General features: G+C 37.5%; 1 protein-coding gene across 1 annotated transcript in view; it reads right to left on the bottom strand.

Annotated features, from left to right (window-relative positions):
* Positions 1-12,554, bottom strand: part of ctnna2 (catenin (cadherin-associated protein), alpha 2) — a 372,393-nt gene that overhangs the window by 58,649 nt on the left and 301,190 nt on the right. Inside the window, 1 exon segment of the mRNA XM_056771020.1 lies at positions 10,118-10,270. Within this exon segment, the coding sequence (XP_056626998.1) occupies positions 10,118-10,270 (153 nt within the window).

The following is a 12,554-nucleotide window of genomic DNA, read 5'->3' as shown; positions in this document are numbered from 1 at the left end:
CCCAGACGTAAAGCTCTTTCTCTAGGAGACCTTCCTCAGAAATAGGTTGTGGAGATGCATGTGCTTACACATGCAAAAAATTATAATTCAAACCTTGATTCTAAGGAATCACCATGTCAGAGAGAAATGGATTGTTTATTTTTAGCCAACATACATGAGTCATGTCAGGGCTAAATTGCACAGCTGTTATAAGAGTCCCACTAACCATTAATGACATATTTCATAAAAAGACTGTTTTTCAACAGGAAATGATCTGGATATTTTAAATACATTGAGCAATATAGAAGCGCATACAGCGTGATGCAGGCATCCAATAATACTGTAAATTAGTGGTGGGAAAAAAATAGATATGATCACGGCATTTCAGCCCGATACTCTGGCACAAAGTGTCGATTTTTTTTTCAAATACAAAAGATCTAAATTCATACCTACATTGAGCTTACCAGAACGGCAGTATCCACATATCTCTTGTGGTGACGCTCCCAGATTACGGATGGTCAGATGAACGGATATTGTAATTCACAGCGGAGAAGAAATACGAACGTAATGGCTGACCAACAAATTAGAGATGCGCCAGCGTCTTTTATGTCAAAAGTTTGGGCGCAATTTGATTTCGTAGTGAATGTAAATAAGTAGGCGTGGTTTACTCGACGCTCTGCAATTTGGCAATACTCTTTTGACCTTCTTTCAGTCTGTAGTTTCGTGATTCGCTCCAGTCTGGCGTTTTCTTTTGGAAGCATATGTGGTGCAAAATTCAATTTGCAATGTAATATGCAAAATGTCAATGCAGTATGTAAATTAACAATGCAATTGTGTATCTAAATATACATTTCAAATAACGTATGTGCAACATTAGGTGCAAAATGAAAATAAAAATTCAATTATATCAATTACATCTGTAAGTTCCTACACTAGTTTTAATGTTATTTAAATTGATATTTTTAACGCTATTTAAGTTGCAAAATGAAAATGAAAATGCAGTCCCCGGATTGATTATATATGTTTAAGATAGTCAAGCAAAACTGTAGCAAAAAGAAAATTCTAATGTCATTTTCCCTTAATGCATTAACATTCACGGGTTGAACATTTGGGATTGCATTTTCATTTACACACGTTGAGTGTTGGAAAATTCAATGTGGACTTGAAAATGCATTTCGAGCTGACCACGCCCCCACCCCGGTACAGCGTCATTGCGTAAAGGCGGAGCCAGCATCGCTAGTTACAAGCATGGATGTGCGGCTGCAAAGCTGATAAAAACATTAAATTGTATGCACACGAATTGGAGCACAAAGAAAAAATTACTTGGGTGTTTTTTTAGATTAGTACGTCTCTTTAGACTAGAACTAGTAGCTACATTGCTAGAATTTTCTGCCTTATCAAGCGGTGAGCTCGCCTGTTGAATGTCTCATAATCACTCGACTTTCTCATACGCGTTTTCATCATGAACACATTCAGTATTTTGATTACTGTCTTTTTTGTCACAATATCTTCATACAATTGTTCAGAAATCATCGTTTTGTGAGACCACTGTTCAGTAACTGTACAGTACAATCAGAAACACGTTACATCCACGTGAAATACACCTCTGTACTGTGCTTCTTTCGTGCTGGAGAAAGTGTAAGGAGAGAGATTATGCACAAATACACATAAACATTGCCAAAGTGGAGATCTGCCCTTATGAAAATTAACCTTGGTTTCTAATTCATCCAGATGCTGCAGTTTAGGCTGTGACAGATCCACTGAATAACTCGATTCCTGAAGTTAAGGAAATATTGCACAACAAAAACAGTCAATATCTTAACATAATCATTCAGAAACAAAGACAACAAATACTGAACGTGTTTATGATGAAAACGTGTATGTGCAAGCGATTTAACGCAGTTGAACGTGTTTTCAACACCTCAAAAGAACACACCTAACTAGCAAAGAGCGATGCTGGCTCCGCCTTCATGCAATGTCGCTGTACCGGGGAGGGGGCGTGGTCAGCTCGAAATGCATTTTCAAGTCCACATTGAATTTTCCAACACTCAACGCGCTGTGTGTAAATGAAAATGCAATCCCAAATGTTCAACCTGTGAATGTTAATGCATTAGGGGAAAATGACATTAGAATTTTCTTTTTGCTACAGTTTTGCTTGACTATCTTAAACATATATAATCAATCCGGGGACTGCATTTTCATTTTCATTTTGCAACTTAAATAGCGTTAAAAATATCAATTTAAATAACATTAAAACTAGTGTAGGAACTGACAAATGTAATTGATATAATTGAATTTTTATTTTCATTTTGCACCTAATGTTGCACATACGCTATTTGAAATGTATATTTAGATATGCAAAATGGCAATGCAGTATGTAAATTGACAATGCAATTGTGTATCTAAATATACATTGCAAATTGAATTTTGCACCACATATGCTTCCATATTTTCTCTCTCACCCGCAGTGCTCGTGCAGGGGTGCAGGTAACTGCACGTGCAAATTAAAAAAGCTCCCCCTCACGTATTTCAGATTGTTTTGTAAAGCTTTAATAGTTTTTATATAGTTCAACTTTAGGCGTGCCGAGGCGAAACTTGCATTGAAATGAGCGACGATGCTCATAGCGTGAGCGCTTTGACGTGATCCTTTTCCCCTTCTTTTACATATGTTGTGATGTATTGTTATAGAATTGCCAAGCGATATATCGATTATCGCAAAATCGGCGCATTGTGATATTATCGGTATTGTTTGCCCTGTATCGCATCAGGAGGTACCCTGCGATTTCCACCCCTACTATACATACATAAGAGTGTGTTAGAAAAATCATGGTATAGTGCTGATAATCGGTGCTAATATTTGTTTTTGGAGTAAGTGCACTATTAAAACTACACTATTGAACTTTTGCTCATGGCTCCCCATGTGGTTGATAAGCACAATTGTCTGTTACCAGGGTCATAAATAATGTCGTTGTAGAAGCATCCCTGTGGGTAGCACAACCAACCCAAACACAGAACTTACAGATGGGCTTTTCACACTCTACTTAACCCCAGGTTATCTTCATTCTAAACCACTCTATTAACTCCGGGTAAACGAACGTGTCACACTTGTAATTGTGAAGTGGGGTAATCCCCACATTTTACCCGGGGTTATGAAACCCTGCTCCGAAGCAGGGTTAACCCCGCATTGCGGATTCAAACGTGTGCGGTGAAACGAATCTGTGATTTCCATAGCGTCATTTTCCCCTGGATGCGGAAAAACAAGGTATTCAATTATTTAAGGGCCACGCAGTATATTTATTCAGTCAGTTTGACACCGCAAATATGCAAATAGGTATGTTAACCCAGGGTTTAGTGATGTAGAGTGTGAAACATCAAGTTATGAATACCCAGGGTTATCTCATAACCCCTGGTCAATTATACGCAGTGTGAAACACGAAACAGATAACCCAGGATTCTGTTTACCTGGGTTTAAGAACAACCCGGGGTTAAGGATTTCAAGTGTAAATAGCCTGTGTGGTTGTAGCCGCTATGAGGCTGTTCAGATGGCAGCCGGAGTAGAATTTGTCCAGTTGTTCTTACGCCGAAATCATTTTAGAGACACTATTTTAAGGTTGAAAAAACTACAAAGTGTTGCTTTAAGTACGCAAGCATGCATTTAAGGGTAAAAACGGTGTCACTGTGCACACAATAGAGGAAAGTGTCTGTGATAACTAGTGATTCATTTATTTGTTTGCTTTAGTGTTGAAAGCTTTAATCGCTGTACTTGTGTGATTGTTTAAGTGTCTGTGACATATAAGCACATAATGTGCTTAAAAAGACCGTTTGATAAGTTGTATGTGCAATAGAAATTGCAGCACTTCTCTCTGCAGCAGCTGTCGATCATAGAAGTGGGCGGTTAAACAAATGGTAAATGAATGCTCTTCATGGGGAAAATGCACAAAACTTTTATCTGAAAGGATAGAAAACTGGCTGGAAAGGGTAATAAATTACTTAATTTTGTATGTATTATTGTAAATATAACTATACCCCAGGGGAAAAAATGAAAAGCCCTTTAGTCAAATAACAGAGTTCACATCGCAGCTATAACAATGCAGAGGAACCGTAATCTTTGAAACAATTTCAAAGGCATTTTATGAACAATGAAACACTGACAGCGCAATGTAGACATTGAAATGACAGATGTTTCGTTTCAACCTTGAAGGGTTAAGTTCTGTGTCAGCCCATAAGGCTAACTGCAAGCGTTAGCAGGTCTTCAAGCTCAGTTTTCCTGCGCTAACTGCTAATCGTCCCTCACCGGAAAGAGCGATGATTATCGTGCCAGTGATGTCACAGGTGGAAAGCGAGCAAAAAGCGAGAGAGCCAAAGTCCAGTCCTCGGGTTTTATTAACACAAGTCCATCCTCTAAAGCAATCTCCGCTAATTAAGGTCACGGTACTCGCATCATAAATATTTCTTTACGCCCACACACCCTTATGCTGCGAGCTGTGGCATCAGCGCCCTGGGCTTCGCTCTCTCTTTCTCTCTTTCATCTTCACTGTCATTCTTCTCTTTCAAGGCTCAGAGAAGAATACATCTGGTAATTAGCAGATCTTCTTGCTGCGTCAGGACAGGAAGAAGCTGTCCTCAAAGATGTTCTGTGGATCACTATATTACAATGGTTCGTACTCCGAGTAGAGACACACAAAATACGCGTAACGCAGCAACCGGTTGAGGATAATCACCGTGAACTTTGATGAATTCATTGTGAACTTTGACCTTTGGTGCTTTGCAACTGACCCAAAGCTGTGCCGTTGAGTGGCAGTTTTGACATTTAACACATTTTTCCACCAAAAGGGTGAACTCACACCGTTCCGTTGCAGATATCACTTCATATTTCTATCTTCAGTAACAGGGACATTGTGTGAAAATGCTTAGGGAGAAACCGACACTAAGGCACAGTTCTCTCAAACACTGTGAATTAACAGGGGCTGTAATGCTTTACGGATCTTTTTCTGTTCCACTTACAACACTAAATGAGCGCATTAAAGTCAACTTTAAATCTAAATTGTCCCTGATTTTATTGTGCATAGTTCAGTGAACGTTATTTCAAAGATACTCTTTCCTTGCAGTGTAACAATCTCTGAACTGCTCTCTTTTTAGCTTTTTCTAGCTTATGTCATGAATCTCACCAACTTCTCTGACCCGCCCCCTTGAACCACCTGACAGTGTTTACACTTTTTTTTACAATAGGCCGTTTGCACATGACATGACTTCACGCCACTGAAGTGCCGATGGAGGGCAGGAAGTGATTTTCTCCATAGGAATTATCTATAACGAACTCGAAAAACCTGTGTTTGACAGTTCAAATCGATAAAACCATGAAAGATGTTTTTATTGTGTAGCAAAAGTTGATGTTCATTCAGGGGGAAAATGCGAGAATTGACTGAGAAACGGAGATAAAAGTGGCTTGTAAACCTGAATCTGCGCTTGGGATGAGCCGAGGCGGATGACTTTCTAATACGATTAGCAAAGTTTAACATTCCTAAACAATGACCAGGTGAGCTCAAATATTCTGCTCAAAAACCTTGACATGGCGCTGCAAAGATCCAATCCTGATTAAACAGATAAATTGATGAATCTCGCCCGTATTAGTCCATAATGATGAAACAGCTTAACGTACCGAAACAACGGCCACTTAAAAATAAATTTCTATTAAACCTCAATTGTAATTAACACTAGCTACTGTTAAAGAAACAAGCACTTATTCCAGGAATAAGAATAGTTAAGCTTGTTCCTCAATAAAGTTCATTATAAAGAAACCAAATAACGTGGCTCAAGGCAGCGACAAACTGAGAAATTGTTCAAACTTTTCTGTTATCATGTTTATGTTTGATATGAGTGATACACAAATGTATTTATTTTGTTTTTCCGTGGTTGTTGTTTTGGTACGTCAAGCTGTTTCCTTATAATGGACATCTATGGGGAAGAAACACTTAATGGAAGATTTTTCACTTTCTCCATTTAATAATGGCTCGTTCTTCTAACGGAAGCAGTTATTTAATTTAGTCATTGTTCAGGTTGTCAAACATAAATACTTTTGACTTTGTGCTGGTGAATTCCAATGATGGAAATCACTTGCTGCCCTCCAGCCGCATCATAAAAACCACATGACTGAACACAACCTTTTGCTATGACAATTGTTCCGATACTTTTAACAATTTTACTAACCTCTAAACAGAGTTATCACAACATCAAGCAGTGTAGGCTATACAATTAACATATTTCTTGTTGCCTTGGCACAAAATCCATACATTTAACACATATTTAATAAGCTTTAACACACAAGCTCAACACCACAACCAAGACCAAAAGTAATTTTACGGGCAGCAAATTTAGAAATGCTTTCACAATGAATGTCAGAACAGATAGCATCACGTTCTAACCCTATAGGCTAAAATCAAAGTGTACAGCTGTTCAGATTGTGAATTACAACATATGAAAAAGAAAGCCTTCTTTCATAAACATGTAAAGTGAGGGACAGAACATTAAAGATAAGCCTTTTGTGTAGGACCCCCTTCCTAAATACGTATCCATCTATCATTTTTATATGTGAAGAAACGTTTAAATTGTATAAGCTAAATAATAATTATTAGTATAAAGACAACATATTTTTTCCAAACTTACAAATATTACTAGAGGTATAACCCTGAAGAGACATTTACAACATGTACTTGTACTGTCATAACCTTCACTTTGCATATTTAAAGAAAAAGGAAATAGTCACTAGAAATAGACAAATATAAACAATTCTGGAAACTATCATGTAGCAAAAGAAAGGAGATGAACACTTAACTTTCTGGAGGCCCCTAGGGCTCCCTGGACCCCTGGTTGAAAACTCCTGTCATAAGCTATCAACTGGGACAGGATATTGTATACGGGCAGACCTGACACATATAATATAATGCAGTTTCTGTAATTCCATCTGAAGTTTGTGTTTTTTATGACACTTTGCTAAGATTGTCTTAATGTTCCTGTTATTAGAGAACATGTGTTAGTTGTATTATTGTATTTTGAAAATGAGTGTTGGAGTCAACAGTTTGCAGTGTTAAGAGATTAGGAAAATTGTTAGGAGAACTGGAAAAATGTTACCTGTAACACTCACATTTCGCGATCCAATTTATTTCTGATAGATTAAATTAAAGGTATAGTTCACCCAAAATTCTGTCATCTTTTACTCCCCCTTGAGAATTTATTTTTTCTGATAAACACAAAACATATTTGGAAGAATGCTTGTAACCAAACAGTTCTTGGTTATCAATAACTACCACAGTAAGAAAAATTCCAATAGTGGTCAAAAGTGTTCCACAACTGTTTGCTTGCCTACATTCTTGAAAATATCTTTGTTTGTGTTCAACAGAACAAAGAAATTCATAAAGCAATTTTTCCTACGATGTTAGTCAACGGTGGCCAAGAACTGTTTGATTTCAATCATTTATCAAAACATCTTTCTCTGTGTTCAACAGAACAATTAAATGTACACAGATTTGGAACTTGAGGTTGAGGAAATAAGGACAGATTTTTCATTTTTAGGGGAACTGTTCCTTTAAGTCTGGAAAGTATTCGGTTTCACTTTTATGGTGTGTCATTTGTGTCAGACTGGTTGAAAAAAAGAGCAATCCCAAAAGTATCAAACAGTCATGACGCGTTAACTGATTTGTAAGTCTTGCTTATGTGAAACATTAAAGTGGCATATAACGTTTTTCGACATTTAACAAATGAAGCATACTTCACCTTTAAAGCTGAACACACATCTGTCAACTCTTGCTTAAACTAGCCACAATTAACTTACAGTAAGAGCAGCAGGAGTGAAGGTGATCTATACTCAACACAAATTAATTAAATATATGTAAATAGCGGATAAAATAGATTGTGTTTTCCAGTAAATGAGATGCAGAGGTCGTAGTGTTGCAGTGCAAAAAAAAAAGTTTCCAAAGCTACTATAAAACTCTACCTTTTCTATTGACAGTAGCTTCATGTGTGGGAAGGTGTGTTTGTGTGTGTGCTTTAGAGAGAGAGAGAGAATGTTTTGTAAGAGTGTCAACAGGTTCGTTTTTTACTAACCCACATCTCAGCTGTTCTACAGTTCTGCAAATAATTTAATAAACCATTAAATTGGCAACTTTTTTATAATGCCATGCATCACAGCAATGGTGAACAAAGGATGAAAGAGAAAAGAGAGAGAAATCAAAAGCCAGTACAATCATTTGTTATCCTACAAGAAAACACTGAAATCAATAACATGGAAAAAAAATCTTAAGAATTTTATAAATTCTTTCAAACAAATCTTGATTAAACCAAGAGAAGTCAATACACAAATGTGAAGATGTAATCTTTAAAATAATCACAGAATATAAACTAACATAACAGTAGTTGCCATTTTAATGGGAAAAAAGAGACTTTTGAACTTATCTTGAGAGCTACATTTAGACATTTAGCAGACGCTTTTATCCAAAGCGACTTACAAAGAGTTTAGGAGCAAACCATTAGGAGCTCCTTCCTGAAAGCATTATGATGTCAATTTTTATTGATTTGATTAATTGTATAATGCAACAGTTTACGTTCATGACGATATAGAGGATTATAACATGGTTAGGTCTAACTTTTGGACACAGAATCTTTAAATATACAAAACTGCATATTTGCTATGGTAAGGAGAAACCGGAAAAACACAATGGGGGGACAAAATTAAAGTTCTTGAATTAATTTTATATATGCGTAAGGGCCACAAGATGATTCTGTTTTGTAAAATGAACCATAAAACATTAAGTAACTTTGTCAGAAAACCTCCTCAAAGACACGAGACAATGCACACATTTATGAGTCTGAATTTCTTAGCAGATGAAATGCAAGTAACATCCCCTGAGATTATTGCAATACAAATCAAATATAATCCATATTCATATTCATGTCCCAGTTACTTTTGTCACCGATTGCAAGAGAAGAGGAGAGATGTGAAAGAGAGAAAGAGAAACGTGTAAAAGCAGTACAGACATTGCATCAGGGTAGAGCTGCAAAGGGTGACCTCTATTTCATCAGGTTCCTTGACCCCAACCGGAAACACTGACTATTGATCGGCTAGAGGAACCGACGTGAGGCGAACTGTTCTCTATTCTGAGATCATACCAGTGCAGGAACATTTTATTTGATGAACTCGGGCAGCGCCACTCGCCTCAGGCCACTATGAGTGTGATTCTGACCGAGCTGTACTCTGGGGACAATGTAAAAAATGTCCATAGAAGTTGGTTAAATGTGGCAAAAAAAAAATACTGTACTTTTGGGGACATGCAAAAAGTTTTAGGATAGAGTTTGGGTTTAGGATTACTTTAAAATAATCATAAGCATAAATAAAAATTCTTAAGGGAGGGAATCTGGTTGATGTATGTCTCATGTATGTGAAATATCAAACACTGTCTATGAGACAATTATTGTGGAAACATTGAACAATATGACAAAAGCATCAACTCAGAAAGCGTTCACAAGTGTTCTGTGATTTTGTTTCATCACGTGGCATTTGTGCCTTCAGTGTGGACAGAAAAATTGCCCGTCATTTGAATCTTATGGTGTTGCGTGAGGTTGGAATGCCAAACAAACAAGAAAGCAATTGCGAGAGCCCGTCAATATGAATCTATTTTACACAAAAGTGGCCGCAGTAAACGCTTCAGAAAACTTCTCTGCAGACATTATTTTTGCCCTTCTGCATTTGTGACATATCTAACTCTAACACTGACCTTCAGATGAGTGACTTTTTCATGTCAAGTTGCTTCATTTCACTCACTGTAAAGCTTTTGGGTAATGCAAATGAATCGCACCTTTGAAGCCACACAACGAAATGTACTAAATATATAAAAAAAGCTCAAATCATCACCTGGTGTCACCCCGCTCTGTGATCCCAATCAGAGTTATCAAACACAAATTCATCATAACCGAACCGAGCTTCACTGCATCATTCCCCTATCAAATAGCTCCGGCTTGGCAGATGACTTCCAAAGGGCCACCTCGTGCTCTGACTGATAGTGGCCTGTGGTGCCCGAGATAAGAATCATCTGCATGCGCTGAAAGAGGTGAGGAGCTGGGTGGATGTGTGTTATGTGAAACTCACCTCCACCAGCTTGTTGGCATGCTCGCGGAACACCTGCGCATACTCTTTCACTTCCTTCTCGTTGCCGCTCTTGGCGGCTTCTATCAGCACCAGCAGGGGTACGTTGGTCTCCAGGAAAGAGTCAGATATGTGGTCCATCACGGCCTTCCTTAGCTGGAGGGAAGAGAGATAGAAAGCTAAAGTCAGCAGGAATATAAAAATGTGATGAATTATAAAAATGTCAAGCACTTGAATACCTGTGGCGACATTTCAAAGAGGTGAGCTTCAAGTTTGACATGTAAGCTTACATGCAGTGTCTGACTACCTATTATGTCCCATTTTATTGTAAGAACTAAGATCTTTTCTTTCTTGTTAGGTTAAAGATTGCTTGATGACCACAGTTTGCTGTCCTGTGTTGTCTTTGCTGTGGTCATTTGAGGAGGAGGAACATTTGCATTCTGGACTGCATCTGATTGGACAAAAAAACCTTTGCCGTGCAAGATGAGTCATCACTACTTTTTGTTTGTTTTTAATCAAATATGTGTTTTAATTTTATCAGTTTTTTTCCTCAAGTATATATTGGTTAAAAGAGATAATCAACACATTTTTTTTTTTAAAGTCATAAATAAAAAGATGGAGTGCAACACGAGTTTATTGGCACTTCCATTCAATTTACATTGTGAATGTATATACTTATTCCACAACAGATTGATCTAATCCAGATTAGCCCCGTCCATTGTTTAAAAAAGACATGAACCAAGGAATTAAGGCTATGGGAATTTAACTCTTTCCACCAGCGTTTTTAAGAAAGGTTTCCAGCCAAAATGTTGATGGCAGCCAGCGCTCTGGCAACCAGCCCTGAGCTTAAACCACTATGCAACGTCACCAAAATAGACAGGCATGCATTTTGCTTCAAGTTAAAATAGGTTGGATTATGTTTATGGATCATTTTCAGAACGTAGTACAACAAACACATTTGCCCTAATGGATGATGGGAAACACTCCTCTAACAAGCAATAATTATCATTCATTCAGCAACGGACATATCTTAACCAATTGCCTTGGTGGGCAAACAGTGATGATGAATTATGGCTAGAAATCGCATAATGCATCATTGGCTTTGAATTACAGACTTTTCTAATGAGAAGAGTTAACTGAATCTGAAAAAGCGGTACAAAAAACCTTGACGAAGTGAATTTAATGAAAAAATGCTACAGGATTGAAGGATATGGTCTCAATAAGTGTAGGTGCAATCTGGCCGGTTTGAAAAGAAGTTCAGGGCCAGACTGGAGCGCGGGTCATGAAACCAGAGGTGACGTCATCTATTCAATCAATGTTCAGCGCTCAGTGGAGTTCTTGGCCACCTGAGCATGAAATTCAGAAAACAGAGCACACTCTGTAGGTAATGATCCTTTTCCCTGTGTGCCGACGATTTAATTGAAATGTCTTAATGAACCCTGCCGCTCTGTCTCTAATAACCTCTGGTAAAGGATGTGCTCTTGTCTTCCTAATGGTTTGGGTGTAACCCTGAGAAAAATGGATTAATATACAGTGGAAAATGCACATATATGTTTCAGCGAAGGTATTGTGCTGAAAAACAGAAATACTGAGTGTACATGAGTCACGTTGTGTGAACTACATGGTTATGAAAAATAGTCTTGTGCTAGTATTTGAATACATTAATATGCTTAAGCCGGGAATCGGTTTGACAGAATTGCGGTTCCCCCACCCACTCATGAAATTAATTTTACAGTTCTCACGGAGCTTAACATAGGCGTGGAGTCATTTCTCTGCTTTCTTTTTGTTTCTTGATGAAGAATATTTAAGCCATAATTCTTTTCTTTTGACTGCGACCATGCACAGCATTATGAGGTCAGTTCCTTTTGGTCTTTATCATCCTTATTATGCCAGTATGATTAATTTCTGTTTACTGGAAAACTTCAGGTTGTAAACAAAACTAAATGATTAAACAGAGCCTGTGAGCGAATTTAGTATGATGCATGTTGCAAGTATGCCTGCATGTAACATCACAGAGGAAAACAGAATTGCTATATATTTAAAAAGACTTATACATAAAGTTTATAGGATTCACTTTTACATTTATAACTTTTGATAGCATACACCTGTTACATTCTGAGAATAGTTTGAGATAAATTCAAATCTATTTTAAAAACAAATTTGTTCTTTATTTAAGCTCATATTTGTCTGGAACAAGCAATTGAAATATGGCCGTTTTGCTTTTCTTTCATGCGGGCTCAAACTTGTTATTCACTCAAAAATTCCGACAAACATACAATGGGCCAACTTCTTATGGCTATACTTTGTAATACAACAAGTACTGTAGCCCACAATGAACATATTCATGTCTATTGTCTTTGTTAAAGAGGGAACAGTGGACAGTGGATACCGTACATCGCCGTACATTTGTCACACATATCTTGTGCGAAATTTAGATGTG

This window comes from Triplophysa dalaica, chromosome 2, assembly GCF_015846415.1.
Source record: "Triplophysa dalaica isolate WHDGS20190420 chromosome 2, ASM1584641v1, whole genome shotgun sequence".
Lineage (NCBI taxonomy): Eukaryota > Metazoa > Chordata > Actinopteri > Cypriniformes > Nemacheilidae > Triplophysa > Triplophysa dalaica.
This window is presented reverse-complemented; position numbering and strand designations above follow the sequence as displayed.